This window comes from Heptranchias perlo, chromosome 1, assembly GCF_035084215.1.
Source record: "Heptranchias perlo isolate sHepPer1 chromosome 1, sHepPer1.hap1, whole genome shotgun sequence".
Classification (NCBI taxonomy): domain Eukaryota; kingdom Metazoa; phylum Chordata; class Chondrichthyes; order Hexanchiformes; family Hexanchidae; genus Heptranchias; species Heptranchias perlo.
The window spans coordinates 141,001,817-141,020,520 of record NC_090325.1 but is presented as its reverse complement, the minus strand read 5'-3'; the positions used below and the strand labels follow the sequence as shown (position 1 = coordinate 141,020,520).

General features: G+C 40.6%; 1 protein-coding gene across 7 annotated transcripts in view; it reads right to left on the bottom strand.

Annotated features, from left to right (window-relative positions):
- Positions 1 to 968: 968 nt before the first annotated feature.
- Positions 969 to 18,704, bottom strand: part of fbxw7 (F-box and WD repeat domain containing 7) — a 227,470-nt gene continuing 209,734 nt past the window's right edge. For 4 of the 7 annotated variants that reach the window (XM_067992005.1, XM_067992022.1, XM_067992039.1 and 1 more), the window contains 8 exons: positions 18,475 to 18,609; positions 17,909 to 18,032; positions 17,527 to 17,663; positions 16,696 to 16,812; positions 8,565 to 8,746; positions 8,142 to 8,367; positions 5,228 to 5,438; positions 969 to 2,771 (listed from right to left, as the gene is read on the bottom strand). In XM_067992005.1, the coding sequence (XP_067848106.1) occupies positions 2,503 to 2,771; positions 5,228 to 5,438; positions 8,142 to 8,367; positions 8,565 to 8,746; positions 16,696 to 16,812; positions 17,527 to 17,663; positions 17,909 to 18,032; positions 18,475 to 18,609 (1,401 nt within the window). In that variant the 3' untranslated portion in view covers positions 969 to 2,502. The remainder of the gene's footprint in view (positions 2,772 to 5,227; positions 5,439 to 8,141; positions 8,368 to 8,564; positions 8,747 to 16,695; positions 16,813 to 17,526; positions 17,664 to 17,908; positions 18,033 to 18,474; positions 18,610 to 18,704) is intronic. The other 3 variants (XM_067992013.1, XM_067992030.1, XM_067992059.1) reach the window with 1 other exon arrangement.

Here is an 18,704-nt window from a genome sequence, read left to right as displayed (position 1 = left end):
AGTTCATGCCAGGTGAAATCAGGTGGGAAGGGCCGGATCAATGAACAATACAATAAATAAATTAAATAAAATGACATTTTCCATGCTATAAAGTTAACAAACATAAAATCTTAAAACCGATGCTGCCTGGAGTCCCCGATCTCCGATGTCGGCTGGAAGACACCCCCCCTCTGATCTCCACTGTTTCCCAAAGCCCGATAATCTTTCTCTTCCGGCCCCCCTCTGTGATGTGTAGTTCCTCTCATTGTAAACAGGCAGTCAGCCTCTCAATCAGGCTTGGCTGCCTGGCATGAAACCCGGAAGTGCCACTGATTGGCCTCATTAAGGTCGCAATCGCAGATTGCAACCCGCCTTCTTACCTTGTGGGTTTCACACCTGCAAATCCCCCCATGCGTTCTCTTCCCGCCGCCATGCCTATTGACTCTGAGGTAACACTGGCAGCAATTGTGAAGTCCTCATCCATGTAATCACAGAAGCTTACAAGCAAGGGAAAGAGGGGAAAACTCATGCAAATGTGGCAAAAATAAAATTGATTTACTTTGTTTCTTACAATATAAAACTTAGAATTAGCACCGTTGAAAATCATTGAACAGTCATTGCCAAAAAAGGCGTAACTGCTCTATCCAAGAATTTCTCACTTATATCCTTCCGAATAAGGCACTGCAAAAATGATTCAAAACTCAGTTAAGTTGGCACTGATCATATTCCCACAAAAGCATTTCACTGCCAACAGATGTGTTTTATATGCAGCTGCATTAAAAAAAATCAAAAGCTTTTGTTGAAAGTCATAAATGAGCATTTGTGAGAACTGATGACGTTAACTCTCATCGTTGTACTAGAATCTTTAGGGTGGGAATACAAGAAAAGCAGCATCAGATTGTATTGTACAAAGGTCATTTGAATAATGAAGAATATATGATTCAATACAAACCATACAGTACAACATGGAAGCTAAACATGCACAACAGTTTCAAATGAAAAAGCACATTTTATTGCACTTAAGTTATAAGAAAATAAAAATTCTAAGTGAATCAAACAATAGACACAATCCCTTTAAGGTTTCTCCATCACATCAGGCAGTTACATACTGTAAAGTAAAACACCTGAAATCTGATTTTTTTTGTTTTGTTTTGTTTTAAAAACCAGACTATAAATTAACAGGAAAATAAAAAGAAAAACAAAGTATCTAACTCAAGATTGTTTAGTATACAGTGTTAAACCACTTTCACAGTTCATGTTGAGTTGTGGATCTTGAATAATAATTAGCTCAGCACAAAACATTTGGTATTGTTTTGGCAGTAGCTCACAGCAATAACTGTAACAGTTGGATATTTCAATACTGTTTACACTAAGACTGACCAGCAATGACACCTCTTATTCATATGCACATCTCACTGAAATTTTTTGTTCATTTTGCATTATGTCAGTAATCTTAATTGTGTTTTTGTCTGTTCCACCATAGTCCTCACAATGAAATTCTCCATAATACAGGCTGAAAGAGCTCCCATCTGAAGGAATGTGTTCAACATTGTTCGGAAACAAAAAAAACATTCCAATGTAGCACATAACACTTCTCAATTTCCTTCTTGCAAGCAAATCACACTATGCCATTCTGCATCTCCTTCCTTCTTTCAGCCTCTCAGAGGCACAGTTGGCTCAAGTTTCAGTGGCAAATGCCTTTTTTAAAACTCAAAAATCATCCATACCAGATCAAATTTAGAACTAGAGTCTGGATGCAAAATGTCACAACAGAAGACTTAGCAGCAAATTATTTGGCCACTGGGATTACAGTACAGGGATGGGACAACTTTAACAAGCCCAAAGACCTATTTGAATAACAATCTCAAGAACTCTTCCAGCTTTTGAGTTCTTTAAGTACTTAGATCACTCAGGATAATTTGCTTCTGAAGAACTACATAACCCTCATTAAAAGAATCTGGAAGCAGTGGTGAATAAATAGAGAAATACATGTTAATACTGTGACCGATTGTTGGCAACATTAGGCTTTTTTTTATATATATATTTTTATATATATATATAAAAAATTGTACAAAATTCACAGTAAGGTTCCAAATGTTGAAACCTGGAAGGACAAAACTGAGGCAGACATAACCCAAGTCTTTAAGAAAACCAGCTCTTGGCCTGATAAGCAGCTTGTTTAAAACATAACTTTTCAAATAAATTTTTTATGCCTTGCTGCTGAGAGTTGGCTGCTGATCATCATTAAAAAAATAATAATTGCACTAGGCTTCGTATCAAGTCTTTCTGCACAAAACTGCCCAGAGTCAAAAGGGAAGCCAGATATAACAAGACAATATGTGCATCTGACCAAGTCAGATTTCGTCAGTTATAATATGTCATCCCTTACTCCCTTTCCCGGCGATCCATAGGTCTCTGTGTCTTCATCATGCATCCTGTTGCCCCGAGCCAACATCCTGTACCCACCAACAGCAGGGTGATGTACACTGACTTAACAGTTAGACAAATTCCTATTCCACTTCTTCACTTCATGTCCACGTCAAAGTCCAAAACAAGCAGCTTTGTTTCCTCAGTCCCATTTCTGCTTCCCACTGCACACACAAGCTTTGTATTTGACGCTCTGATTCTCCATACAACGCCTCCACTGCCTCCACTTTCCAGTGTAACCAAATTTCGAATGAACTCTCCTGTTTTCAGGTCCCAAAGTTTTACAGTCCCATCATCTGAGCTAGTTATCACAAAGTTCTTGTTGAATTGGAGGCAAGTTACAGCACTCTGATGCTTGTTAGGCCCTAGTGAGGAAAACAAAATGAGATGAATCAACAAGTCTTTCCCCCACAAAGCTACATATCCTTGTACACCATCAGCTGGGTAACACCACAACCTTAATACATTGGTGACAGGAACAAGAGTTCACACACCATGATGAACTTGGAACTTAAGCCTCTAACTTAAATCCGTGCGTGCAAAGAGGGTGTTTTAATACATGAACTTCAAATATTTAATACCAAAAAATACTGCCAAAAATGTTGGGACAATGTCAGAGACAGAAAATTAGCCATCATTTTACAGCTATTTAAAAATCAAAATTGTTAATTCTCAAATGTTAATTTTAGGATTAAAAAAACTTTTTGGAAATGTTCAAAGCACATTTGATGGTTTGCAAAATTAACCTCAGCTCATTCCATATTCAGTGGAGAACATGTAGCTGAATTCCTTCATTAATTATGCCAACATGTACAGATTGCCACACAAGTCAATTGAGGCCTGAGTGTCTCGTCATGCCTGGCCTACCCCAAAAGCCCCTAAACCTTAAAGGAATTGGTTTCCTACAGTTTTTCCCATTGTCAATCATTCCAAGATAAATGGTCAGTTTTTTTTTGGAATCTATGCTTAGGGCTCATATTCTTAAAAATTAGAAAAAAGTTATACTGCAAATACATTGGCACTTTGCAACCCATAGATTATATCTTAAAAAAACTGAAATTAATGGGAGATGGCTCCATAGAAGAAAATGACTCCTCATTATCCTACATATTTTATATATAAAAATGCCTGTTAAGTACTATTCCTCAGCTAAGGGCAGGGATGTGGCTAACTACCCTCAGGTGTCTATTAAGAGGTTCAACCTGGTAAGGGAGATTCACTCTCTGAATGTCCCTCACTTCAGAGAAATACTTTGCCTCCAGCTGACAAACTAGCCGAGCTGGTTTTAATTGCTCTCGGATGCACCCTTTCTCCTCCGAGTGCACTCAGTTGCACAATGTATTGGTCCAACATGCTTTCCCATCTGATCAGTATTGGAAAGTTCCATTTGGAAGATTCAAAGATTTCAACATATCTACAGTTAACAAGTCTGCTTTTGATTGTAGAGATGGGCAAGATTGTGTACACGTGTAAACAGGCAGAGGATAACTGAATGTACTTTGCATGAGAGCCAAACTGCCCATGGACATTCCCATTTTTATTTAACTATTTAAATAAATAAAAAGTTAGTGATTATTGAAAATTACTGTAACCAGTAACGGGCAACATTTCAGATCGCTCATTGTCTTTCAGGAGTAACACAAAATTTGCAGACTTTTAGTCAAAAGAGAGCATGTTTCTACACATTTACAGATAAAATACATGAATTCAGATCCATTGTCTACCATCATGTAGCTATTTACAGTCTATACATGTGGTATAACACCTCCTACTGTATGTTGAGAGATTTAGTGAGCTTATTTTAAGGGAATTTTTCCATACGTATTTTAAGATATACTACCTTGTGACTGACAGTGCGGACTGACTATTAACACAATATTGTCATAGTGGTGGAGGATAGATGTTCAAACCCAAGGCTTACTGAGTTTATTTTAAAGGAATCTTTCATATACATGTTGATATTCAACTTAGTTAGTGTCAGTGGATTCCAGTATATTAAAACATTGCTGTCACAAAGGAAAAGGATGGGAAGGAGTTGTCAAACTTACAATTTCCCAATCCTGCTCTCATACGGCACCCCCTTTGCGGCAGGGGACACTGGATAAGAGACTGGGATTGTGAACCATGTATCATTTTTCTCTACATCTGTGTTGTCCCTGATCAGGAACACCAAAACCAACTGTTGTAACCCCACTATTGCCTCTGGTTAGGCCAGGAGCTCTCTATAGGCCAAAGATCAAACCAGGAAGCTCCAGGCCTGAATGGCTCAGTAAAGCACCATGCAGTCAGTTTACTCAGTCACTGGGAAAACATTTAACAACATGTTTACAAGCCATGTTAGATCATTCTATTTAACTCAATTTCCTTTGCAATTGGTTATGTGATGCAGTGTCAATTTACCATAAAAGCACCAAATAACCCAAGATCACTTTGATCGCAAACTTAAATGAATATACATTTGAGAGATCACATATGTGAAAATTGTGTTAAATAAAGCAACTTTTTCTTTGAAACCTGACTTGGAAAGTGTAATTACTGTATAATCTTCAAAATGGATGGCCACTACTTAGCATTAATTGATGCTCAGTTTCTACTTTATCATCCAACCTTGTAATTTGAAAAGCTTTCTCAATCAGTTTATCTAGCATTTCTCAGATTCAAATACTCAAACATGGAGATAACAAAGGTAAGTGGCCCCACTGTAAAATAAAACCAGAACCATATTTAGGATTCACCACTACTGGAGTGAAACATTAATATTTAAGGCAATCTCAATTCAACAAGTCTTGCTGTAGAAAGAAAGGCGCTTTATCAGACTCACCTTGTAATGTCTGTAAACACTGTCCTGTTTTGATGTCCCAGATTTTCACTGTGGAATCTGCATTTCCAGACACTAGGGTGTTGTCCTTCAGTTCCATTCCACTTGTTAATGACTGATGTCCTGTTAATGTGTGAATACAATTCCCAGTCTCCACATCCCATACACGAATAGAGGTATCAAGTGAACCGCTTACTACATGGATACCATCAAACTACAAAGTTGAGGGGGAAAAGAAATACACCATATGCTTTTAGATTTGAGGGGAAACAGCACTAAATAGTTTTCATAGTTTTTTTTAAAAATTGTGCCCTTTTGCTTTCATGTTACTGCAGTGAGTACTTTACCATATTCATTAGCACATTGGTAGCCAGGTTTTTTGTCACTTGACTGCCCACTTTGCATCCTTGTGCAATTTCCAGTGGGTGCAACTGGTAGCAGAGGAAGCACCTGCCTCAAATAATTTGGGACATCATTTCCCACTGAAGTGCCAGACAGAACATCAAATGTTAACCATGTCAAATGTTAATCACACCCATGTGAAACGGGCACAGAGTTTTGCTAAGTGGCAGTATGTACACTGCAACACATGGAAAGGCCACAGTAGTGTTATTTCAGTCTTTTCTTAACTGTTTTTCAACTCGTTTTTTTTGTTTTTATTTTTCTCCTGCTGGCACTTAAGTTCACATGAGCCTTTTCGGAAAGTGTATGTTATTTATTTTTTGCCCCCAGCACTATTACTAGCATCAGTGGGCTTGGGAAACCTATCTGGTATTATTGCAAGAGGAAGAGGATGAGTGATGCTCTGTGCATAACCATAGGTACCCACACATCTGCAGACAGAGGTGAACCTACCGCACTTTGGGGTATGATTAGTGCGTTGGAGGCTTTTCTTCCCAAAATAAGCTAGGACAGCAAACCTGATGGCACCACTAAGATATATGAATGCCTAATTGTACTGTGGGGTGCTCCCAGAGAAGTACCCAATCACAGACTGTCATGCTTTCAGTGATACCGCATGAAAGGCAGCAAGCCAGGCTGGTTTAAAAAAAAGCCATTCTAGCCTGATTGGCTGTACCCATCAAGACGCCACCATTTCTGCAGACCCTGGTACATCAACCTGCAATGACTGTGGGTAAACTGCAGCTATCTTACAGTATAGGGCTGGCACGTCTGTGACAGTAATGGTTAGCCCAAAATTTAGCTGCACCTCCTTGCAGGCTTGCTACAATACTAACCTTTGGAGATTGTCATAGAGGGCCACCGTCCACACAATCACTTCCCACTTCAGCAGCCATCGAGCAAAGGATGAGTGCTGGGCTCCCATCTCAGTTACTTGCAGAATCATGTCTGCAACTTGGGTTTTCTTTCCTTTTTGCCTGTCTCTTCTTAGTCCCTGTCCCTTTAGCATTGATAATGGGTTGAGATACCCTTTGAGGATCTTTAAAATCTTTAAGGATTTGTCATCCTATTGTGACACTCATCTTTAATTTTCTCTATCTTAATGTTTAAATTTCACTTATATAATTTTGTTTTACTCCCACTCCAAGTATCCTCCCTAGATCTGCTGAAATCTGCATCTCAAGCTATGTTAATGAGCTGACCCAAATAGGGTGAAAAGAGCACCCTTCCATTGGAGTGTGGCTAAAACCCACCAATAGCCATTCCAGCCAAAACTATGCCCAAACAATCTAGGCTACTGGGTTCAACTGACTCCATGGGAGCATCGGGCAAACATTTCTAAAACTTACAATGTGAATCTGGCTTTAGTAGTGCGGAGAGTTGCTTATAATTTACACACAGATTGCATCTTTAATTAGATTTGCTACGACAAGTAATACAGATAGTTCTGGCTTTATGCACCAGTGGAAAATTTTGTTTTCTCCACATTTTACTACAACACTAGGGATGTAAATTTACATTACAAAAAGCATAGCAAATAAATACATAATTAAATAAATGTGGAAAGCCCTGATCCATAATAAATCAAAAGCAAGTTATTTCAATTCCCTCCATGGCTCGGTCATGCCACACACAAAGTTGGGAAAAGCTCAATTATATATCCGTGCAATTTAGAACGTAGGCTGCTAGTTATTCTCAATTAAAACACTGCTCTTACTACTTATTTTAGTAGAAGTCTACATTTCTAACTAACATCTGCACCAGCACATGATAAAACAAGTTTCTGAAAATAGTTATGGGATGCTTCCTGGAGCCAGAATATCCAAAAAGAATCCACCCTTGCATAACCATTTGCCATCTAATTGGTACCCAACACTGCTGTGGCCTTTCCATGTGACCTCCACATGAACAATTAGCTAGTTGTTCAACCACCATTTACAAAGCTATATTCTTCCCTAATGAAGTGCACTGTTTGATGCCAAAAAAACACACTCCGCGCGCATACTTGTACCATGCTGGATTGTTAGCTCAAACAAAACTTGGAAGCAGCATTTTCTTACTGGTACCAAAAGCAGTATAATGAAGCAGTGCCTGACATTACACATGGAAAAAAAATCTGAGTGGATGGGGCAGGGGCTAGAGCTGGGAGGTGCCCAGGGTAACTTGATTGCTATTTTTTGTTCCGTATTTCCCCTACTCCATACCGGCCAGAAAATCCCAGCCTCGACTTGAAAGCCTTGCCTCAAAGGCAAGATCAGGAACGCTCTATGCCAGGAACTGCTGCCGAGGATCTGCATCTCCCACAGAACAGTAAAGCTTCCTGCCTGTCACCAGTCGGTTTTACGAAAATGCTGAGCCACGTGGACCCAAGTGCAGCTTGACACACCAAGTTCTGAATATTAGAGATTGAATTCCTCCTACGTCGTTATGTACGTATATACAAAATGCCTTTGCACATAAAAAAAATTGAATAGGTTTTGAAAAAATGGTACAAATAATTATTCCAGTCCCTTACCTGTAATGAATAGACCCTGTTGGTGTGTCCCTGTAGCGTATGTAGACAGGTTTCTGTTTCAGGGTCCCACACCTTAACCATGAAATCATATGCCCCACTAACAACTCTTCGGCCATCGTATTGTACACATCGCACTGCTGCAACGTGACCCATCAACACATGTAAACACTGTCCTGTTTCAATGTCCCAGACACGAAGAGTAGCATCTCGAGACCCACTCACAACTCTGTAACGTTAAACAAGAGTCATGGAATTAGGGGTACAACAGTGCAAGTTAAGCAAAGAGATTAATGTTGGTTTCTTTCAAATTATAAGCTATTTGTTAGAGAAATATCCTCCCGATTTCACGTTTACTTAACACCAATACAATTTGGAACGTCTTCAGGAATACTGTAATTTCAGTTGGTAGAGGCATAATCCTACCGATTTTCATGGAGGTGCATGCAGCGTACAGTTGAGGTATGACCATATAGCGTGTGAATACATTCGCCAGAATCTGCATTCCATACTTTCAACGTCCGGTCAGTGGATCCACTGATGATGATATTGCCTCTCATCTGGGATGACCAGACACCACCCGTATGTCCTACTAATGTTCTTAAACACTGCAAATAAATGTGAAATAATAAATGAAATAAAGTACCTGTTACAGAAAACCCAATATTCCCAATACATGCACATTCCACAGAATCCTCAAATCTCTCAGCTAAGTATGGTACGAAGATCTGAGTCTCTGTCATTTCCTTTTCATAGAATCATAGAAAGGTTACAGCATGGAAGGAGGCCATTCGGCCCATTGAGTCCATGCTGGCTCTATGCAAGAGCAATCCAGCTAGTCCCACTCCCCCGCCCTATCCCTGAAGTCCTGCAAATTTATTCCTTTCAAGCACTTATCCAGTTCCCTTTTGAAAGCCATGATTGAATCTGCCTCCACCACCCCCTCGGGCAGTGCATTCCAGATCCTAACCACTCGCTATGTAAAAAAGTTTTTCCTCATTTCACCTTTGGTTCTTTTGCCAATCACCGTAAATCTATGTCCTCTGGTTCTTGACCCTTCCGCCAATGGGAACAGTTTCTCTCTACTCTGTGTAGACCCTTCGTGATTTTGAATACCTCTATCAAACCTCCTCTCAACCTTCTCTGTTCCAAGGAGAACAACCCCAGCTTCTCCAGTCTATCCATGTAACTGAAGTCCCTCCTCCCTGAAATCAATCCAGTAAATCCCTTCTGCACCCTCTCTAAGGCCTTCACATCTTTCCTAAAGTGCGGTGCCCAGAACTGGACACAATATTCCAGTTGTGGCTGAACCACTGTTTTATAAAGGTTCATCATGACTTCCTTGCTTTTGTACGCTCTGCCTCTATTTATAAAGCCCAGGATCCCGTACGCTTTTTTAACCGCTTTCTCAACCTGCCCTGCAAACCTTCAACGATTTGTGTACATATACCCCGAGATTTCTGTTCCGTACCCCTTTTTGAATTGTGCCCTTTAGTTTATATTGCCTCTCCTCATCCTTTCTATTGAAATGCATCACCTCTCATTTTTCTGCATTAAATTTCATTTGCCACGTGTCTGCCCATGCCACCAACCTGTCTATATCCTCTTGAAGTCTATCACTATCCTCCTCACTGTTCACTACACTTCCAAGTTTTGTGTCATCTGCAAATTTGGAAATTGTGCCCTGTACACCCAAGTCCAAGTCATATCAAGAAAAGCAGTGGTCCTAGTACCGACCCCTGGGGAACACCACTGTACACCTCCCTCCCGCCTGAAAAACAACCGTTCATCTCTACTCTGTTTCCTGTTACTTAGCCAATTCTGTATCCACGCTGCTACTGCCCCCTTTATTCCATGGACTGCAATCTTGATGACAAGTCTATTATGTGGCACTTTATCGAAAACCTTTTGTAAGTCCATATACATCACATCAACTGCATTGCCCTCATCTACCTCTGTTTCCTCATCAAAAAACTTTATCAAGTTAGTTAAATATGATGATAAATCCGTGCTGGCTTTCCCTAATCAATCCACACGTGTCCAACTGACTGCTAATTCTGTCCCAGATTATCGTTTCTAAAAGTTTCCCCACCACTGAGGTTAAACTGACTGGCCTGTAGTTGCTGGGTTTATTCTTACATCCTTTTTTGAACAAGGGTGTAACGTTCGCAATTCTCCAGTCCTCTGGCACTACCCCCATATCTAAGGATGCTTGGAAGATTATGGCCAATAACTCCGCAATTTCCACCCTTACTTCCCTCGGCAACCTAGGAGGTATCCCATCCGGACCAGGTGACTTATCTACTTTAAGTAAGCTAGCCTTTCCAGTTCCCCCTCTACCAATATTTAGCCCATCCAGTATCTCAACTACATCTTCCTTTACTGAGACTCTGGCAGCATCTTCTTCGTTGGTAAAGACAGATGCAAAGTATTCTTTTTGTACCTCGGCCATGCCCTCTGCCTCCATGAGTAGATCTCCTTTTTGGTCCCTGGTTGGCCCCACCACTCCTCATACTACCCGTTTACTGATTACATGCCTATACTAGACTTATGGATGCCCTTTTATGTTGGCCGCCAGTCTATTCTCATACTCTCTCTTTGCCCCTCTTATTTTCTTTCTCACTTCCCCTTTGTACTTTCTGTATTCAGTTTGGTTCTCACTTGTGTTATCAAACTGACATCTGTCATATACCCCTTTTTTCTGCTTCATCTTACTCTCTCTCTCTTTCGTCATCCAGGGAGCTCTGGTTTTAATTGTCCTACCTTTCTCCCTCGTGGGAATGTACCTAGACTGTACTCGAACCATCTCCTCCTTAAAGGCAGCCCATTATTCAATTACAGTTTTGCCTGCCAATCTTTGATTCCAATTTACCCGGGCCAGATCTGTTCTCATCCCACTGAAATTGGCCCTCCTCCAATTGAGTATTTTTACTTTCGAGTGGTCCATGTCCTTTTCCATAGCTATTCTAAACCTTATGATACAATGATCGCTGCTCCCTAAACGTTCCCCCATTGAGACTTGCTCCACTTGGCCCATCTCATTTCTCAAAACCAAATCCAGCAATGTCTCCTTCCTTGTTGGGCTGGAAACGTACTAGTCAAGAAAGTTCTCCTGAACACAGTCAAAAATTCCTCCTCCTCTTTGCCCCTTATATTACTATCCCAGTCTATACTACGATAGTTGAAGTCCCCCGTTATCACTACTCTATGGCTTTTGCACCTCCCTGTAATTTCCCTGCAAATTTGCTCCTCTATATCCTTCCCACTAGTCGGTGGCCTATAGTATACACCCAGTAGTGTAATGGCACCTCTTTTGTTTCTTAACTCTAACCAAATAGATTCTGTCCTTGACCCCTCCAGGACATCCTCTGTCTCCAGCAATGCAATATTCTCCTTAATCAATACTGCCACCCAACCCCCTCCTTTCTTTCCTGAACACCTTATATCCAGGAATATTTAGTAACCAATTCTGCCCTTTTTTGAGCCAGGTCTGCATTATAGAATCATAGAAAGGTTACAGCACGGAAGGAGGCCATTCGGCCCATCAAGTCCGTGCCGACTCTACGCAAGAGCAATCCAGCTAGTCTCACTCCCCTGTCCTTTCCCCGTAGCCCTGCAAATTCTTTCCTTTCAAGTACTTATCCAGTTCCCTTTTGAAAGCCATGACTGAATCTGCCCCCACCACCCCCTCGGGCAGTGCATTCCAGATCCTGACCACTCGCTGTGTAAAAATGTTTTCCCTCATTTCACCTTTAGTTCTTTTTCCAATCATCTTAAATCCGTCCCCTCTGGTCCTTGACCCTTCCGGCAATGGGAACAGTTTCTCTCTATCTACTCTATCTAGACCCTTCATGAATTTGAATACCTCTATCAATCTCCTCACAACCGTCTCAGTACCAAGGAAAACAATCCCAGCTTCTCCAGTCTATCCACGTAACTGAAGTCCCTCTTCACTGGTATCAGTATCTCAACTACATCTTCTAGTAAATCTCTTCTGCGTCCTTTCTAAGGGCCTTACATCTTTCCTGAAGTGCGGTACCCAGAACTGGACACAATGCTCCAGTTGTGGCCGAACTAGTGTTTTATAAAGGTTCATCATGACTTCCATATTTTTGTACCCTATGCCTCCATTTATAAAGCCTAGGATCCCTAATGTTTTTTTAACCGCTTTCTCAACCTGCCCTGCCACCTTCAACGATTTGAGCACATACACCCCCAGATCTCTCTGTTCCTGTACCCTTTTTAGAGTTGTGCCCTCTAGTTTATATTGCCTCTCCTTGTTCTTCCTACCGAAATGTATCACTTCGCATTTTTCTGTGTTAAATTTCATCTGCCACATGTCCACCCATGCCACCAGCCTGTCTATATCCTCTTGAAGTCTATCACTATCCTCCTCACTGTTTACTACCCTTGCAAGTTTTGTGTCATCTGCAAATTTTGAAATTGTGCCCTGTACACCCAAGTCCAAGTCATTAATATATATCAAGAAAAGCGGTGGTCCCAGCACTGACCCCTGAGGACCACCACCGTACATCTTCCTCTAGTCCAAAAAACAACTGTTCACCACGACTCTCTGTTTCCTATCCCTTGGCCAATTCTGTATCCATGTTGCTACTGCCCCCTTTATTCCATGTACTACAATCTTGATGATAAGCCTACCGTGCAGCACTTTAACAAATGTTTTTTGACAATCCATATACACCACATCAACTGCATTGCCCTTATCTACCCTTTCTGTTATCTCATCAAAAAACTCTATCAGGTTAGTTAAACACGATTTGCCTTTAACAAATCCGTGTTGGCTTTCCCTAATCAATCCATCCTCACCACATCATATTCCCATGTGGCTATTTGTGCCTGCAGCTCACCAACCTTGTTTACCATGCTTCGTTTACCATGCATTTACACACATTGACTGTAAATCAATCTTAGACCTTCTTGTACGCTCGCTTAGTTTTATCCCACCTAATACCATATTATTTCTTATTCTGGCGCTATCTTTCTCTCCCAATCCTTTGTGCACCTTGTTTCTCCTTTCCAATGCTACATTCTGGTGCCCATTCCCCAGCCAAATTAGTTTAATCCCCCCACCCCCCCAACAGTACTAGTGAACCTCCCCGCGACAACCCTAACCCTAACGCAGCTCCGTTGAGATGCCTTCCCTCCGGCCTGTAAAGGTCCCACCTCCCCCAGAACTGGTCCCAATGCCCCAGGACTCTTAAAGCCCTCCTGCACCATTTCTCCAGCCACGCATTCATCTGCTCTATCCTCCTATTTCTATACTCACAAGCGTGTGGCACCGGGAGTAATCGGGAGATTAGTACCTTTGAGGTCCTGCTAATCTCTTTCCTAATTCCTTAAAATCTGCCTGCAGAACCTCATCCCTCTTTCTACTTAGGTCGTTGGTACCAATATTGACTGCGACCTCTGGCTGTTCACCCTCCCCCTCCAGAATATTCTGCAGCCGCTCAGTGACATCCTTGACCCTGGCACCAGGGAGGCAACATACCATACTGGAATCACGTCTGCAGCCGCAGAAACGCCTGTCTGTTTCCCGAACTATAGAATCCCCTATCACTATTGCTCTCCTGACCTTTCTCCTCCCTCCCTGTAAAGCTGAGACACCCATGGTTCTATGGTCTTGACTCTGGCTGCACTCTCCAGAGGAACCCTCCCTCACCAGTATTTAGAACTGAACCTGGTTAGAGAGTGAGATACCCTCAGGGGACTCCTGCACTACCTGCCTGGTCCTCCTTGTCTGTCTGGCGGTCACCCAGTCCTTCTCTGCCTGCACTCTCTTAAGCTGGGGAGTGACCACCTCCTGAAACGTGCTATCCATTTTGAATCTGAAAAGCTGTCAAAGTTTCTTATCTCAAAAGCAGGTCACTTGGATATGCGCTTGTTGAATGCCAAGAGTGGTTCCCCTACTCGCATATTTCAAATGTTACTTTTAGGAAGGAATTTAAGTTAAGCAGCTTGCAAAAACACATAACAGCTTCAATTCTTAAAAGTCTCAAACAAATTCTGAAATCTGAAACAGAGACACAGAAAATGTTCTCATTGTAGAACAGTATTCATTTTGAAATCCAAACACACATTCAATGTGCAAAAACATGGCAGATTCTAAGTAAATGCCAACAACTACTGAAGGCAGTTTTGTCCAATATGGTTCATTTACGTACTGATGAATGTACTCGTAAATGAGAACAGGAAAGTTTCCGCAGGCAAACACTAATATTCTGCTTTATTTGATTTCATACAACAGCCCAGCCAGATCTTTAGAATTATTATATTCATCTACCTGACTGAATACTCTAAACATTTGGATTTTTGACAGCTGTTTAAAAAAACAAAATTGTTATATATTTCAAAATATTATGTAACAGTGAAAGCACACTTTCCACATTGGTTAATCTTGGGTAACAAGAATTTGAACCATTTTCCTGTGCCATTTCATCCTGAAGAGAGGAACTCTGGTTAAGACATTCAGATTAATACCACTGCAGTTTTGCGCATTAGCCTGCTTCTCAGTTTAAGTACTGATATTGGGCAACAGGAAAATCATAAAAAAAGAGAATTGAGGAAATTTCATTAAACCGTAGGCTGTTGCTTCCATACTACTGATTGATCATCCTATCTTGGCAAAAGCAGCACACTTGTCAGGACTTTGATAAAAGACTTCAGTACATTCTTGCTGTATAGTGATGACATATATCATTTCTGGCATTCATGAAATGCACAGTATATGCTAGACTAGATCACATGGGTCAATATCCATAGCAGCACAGAGCTCGTAGGCAGCCATATGGAGTCAGTTACCATGATAGTAAATGAAAATGTATCAAAATATGTTCTTTTTCTAAAACTATATATACCAGAGTTCAGATGCTTGCTACCACTGGAAAGAAACCTATATTTAATTATATTTTTAACTTGCAGGCACATAGCATGCTTTAATCACAGGCAGATTGGAAGAGGCTTTCAGATCAGAGGTGAATCCATTGGAAACAACTGCAGGAGACCTAAATTACAGAAGTTGATTTTTGATGCAATTCAAGTTAGCATTAACTTACTTTAGTGTGTTGCACAATTTTGTTGCAGAGGCAATGAGCAAAATGTATATTTTGCATCAGTGACATGATGGGGAATTGTGGTTCTTAAATTTCTTGACGGATATGGAATCAGGAGACAGAAGACAATAAGGTCACAATCGACCCAATCAAGCCACCTCCCACTCATTCCCTCCCCTGCCACAGATTCTTCTGTTAATGCAATTCCAATTTTCAGCCCATCTCTTCTAATGGCAGTGACTCAAGCATTCATTGGTGCAAATTGCCTTTGGTGCCTTGTTGAAATGGCCATTTCTCATGTGTGTGGTAACTTCCTATTTGACCAGACAGGCACCACAGCCAAAGCTGATCTTGTCCTCAGTAACACTCGCACAGAACACTTTCCAGCAGGAGCCACTGGATAGCATTCAGGAGTGGAGATGCTGGCTGATATTTTTCTCTAATCTAGGGGCAGTACTGTGAAATTCAGGATCCTTACTGTCACTCATTGCTCATATCAGCAAAATCAGCACAGAGCAGGGCCACAAATACATTCAAAACATTTTCTGATGGCGATAAAGAATTGACAAAATTTGCATTAAATCCCCAGAGCCATGCAGCCGTCTCTTGACCGAGACAGAAGCAATGGCATGTTTTCAGGTCTAGTCAACTTGATTGGTAACCAGGTAGAGAAAGCCCTTGGCATCTGCAGGGATCCTCCACTTAAAATCAGGAACTCAATATGTTGATCAATCTGAGGAATCACTACACCAACTTACTGTACTTCGGTGAAGTCTTAATTTCAAATACGGGGAGGTTTTCATTTTCCAATCCTAGTTGGTGCAGATATTTTGTGGGAATATTTCCACAAAATTTCTTTCAGTCAACTGCATTCTCATTCAGTTCATAATATGGTTCAATAGGTCTGCAGTGAGATTATTTAAAAATACATTGTCCTCCTTTGCCTTTTTGTAATTATTTCATCCCAATCTCTTGTTCCTTTCAGTCTTGGTAAATTTTATTGTAGCAAGGTGTTTACTGATAGCCCTCATCTCAATCAGCCTGAATGCACAGAGGTTACCAATTAAAAAAATTAAATTTACAACAGATTTGAAACAGGTAAGTGTACCGATTGACAAAGGATACTACAGGTTTAAATCAAAGGTGGTGAAAGTAATACTGCAAAATATGTTCAGCATCTGCCTTTTCCAAAAGGCAAAAACATACTTTGAATTTACTTTGGACAAATAAGGAGGGTACAGGAAACACAATAGTTAACTACGTTGGAAAATGCTGAAGACAAACGTCCTTTTGCTTCACCCACATTTTCTTGACAGACAGGGTGTGGCTCCTTAGTTACAACAGGAAAGGAAACTAAAATTCTAAAACTAGATTAGTTCGTGTCACCCGTTCTAATTTTAACTTTTCATTTTTCTAAGCAGCTTCCTATTGATAAGCTCACAGGTTTAAGAAGGAATCAGGATATGGGTGGAACTGAAGAAACTCACCTTTCCTGTAACAGCTGACCACACTTTCAGTGTGTTGTCATCAGATCCACTGACAATTCGGTTACCACAGAACTGTAGACATGTGATCACATGATCGTCATGACCTTTTAGCACCTGCTGAGAAAGAACATCTCACTCAGAGCCAGGACAACTTGGGATTTACTATTCCTCACTACAAAAATAATGCTCCCATCTTTCTATTTTTTTCTCCCCCGAAGACAGCACGGTTCTAGGAGCACCAGCTGCTCTCCAATAACTAATCAAAGTGGCCATTTTTCATATTGGAGCTTATACAGCGAGTCTTTGCAAATTAGTTGATCATAGACATGTCCAATTCTGTCCTCATCGTACCTCCACATCCTTTAGCAGGAATCGTTGCATAGCAATCAGGAATGGGGATCCTGGCTGATTTTGTTCCATCCACACCCCCTCAAACCCTGAGAAAATTAGATCAATTTGCATGCCTCTATTACTACTTGTTGACATCAGCACAAACCAGAGACTGAAACTTGGACATTCCTGGTTTGTATGGCTCGGTTCCACATTGGGCAATGCAGTTACCAATTGAGAAGTCCAGGGAGTTTTCTTTTGCTTTAAATTTTTTAAAAATATAAATGCATTTATATTTCTGATTCTCCTATTCCATCCGCATAAGCTGCAGTTTTGGTTTTAGGGCAAGACTAAGGTTTACCTTTTATCAAATGACTTGGAATCTCGTTTCAAAATTTACCATATGCTTCATCAATACTTCATACATCTTTTAACCCATTTATACAAACTACCGTACAGGAGGAAATAGTTCCCAAAATTGCAGCTCCTAAATTCTCGTACCTTAGGGGTTTTTAGATCTCCACAGCGCCAGTTAGTGTCTATTCTGTGCTGTCGGATGTAGGCGCTTTTCCAAGGGCTGTGAGCAAAGCCTGGTTTGATCACTTTTCTCCTTTTGATGTATACAGGTTCATCAATTCCTGGAAAGGAAAGATTTTACTCTCAGTTTTGAGAACTGATTCGCTAAAGATTCTCAAAATAAGTTTAAAAATGCAATAATTAACAGCTTGCCTTTAAAAAAAATAACATGTTGGCTCCAATTCTGCATATGTGCTTTCATTTAATTGTTTTTCTCCTAATATTCAAGAACACAACCACAGTAAAAAATAGTGCTGTGTTGCAAAGCTATGGATACCAGCATTAAGATTTCTTTCCATACCCTTACCTTCCTCTTTACATTTCTCTCTCCAAAGTAGGTTGTCTTCAGCCAATATCCTCCAGTAGCGGCAGGTCTGCGCTGCCTGCAGCAGGTCTTTGGGATCCAGGAATGAGAGAACATATAGCGCCAGCTGCAATAAATACAAGTTGAAAAGAACTAGTTATATTATCTTTCTACAATGGTAAAGGTTCCTCTCCAAAATGGTGGCTGTAAAAATAATGATGTACAAATTAAATTGAACAAAAGCAGTTAACCGAAAGCAGGACACTTCCACTCCTGTACAACAGGGTTGTGTAAACATTTATTCATTCTGTCTTTACTGTACACACAACTGGGATCAGCAATTCAACTTTCAAAAGTCAGTGGCTTTCACTTGTGTAAACAAAGGCTTTTTAAACAGAATTCTTGTCATTTGTGTATCACAGCATCACATTTCAGAAACTAAAACATTAATGCAATTTTTAGTTAGCATTGCTTATTAACACCTGAAGTGTTAAACTGTCAGTGCTGTGTTAAGCAATTAATAAGAAAATCATCCAACTCTAGAAGGGATGTTTATCAGAGAACCTCACCTCTTTTGGGAGAAGTGATATGAAATCTCGTTGGAACTGTGGTTCTATAACTTGCATCATGTGCTTTACTTGGGTAGGTTCGCAGCTGTCAATTAATTCATCTAATGCAAGTAATCTTTCTGGTCCACTCCAACTCTAAAGACAAAAAAAACATTTAGTGAAATCATACTTGGATGGTGAAAGTCTATGCGTAAATTCAATAAATTCGGGCGGGGAGGGGGTGGTGGGGG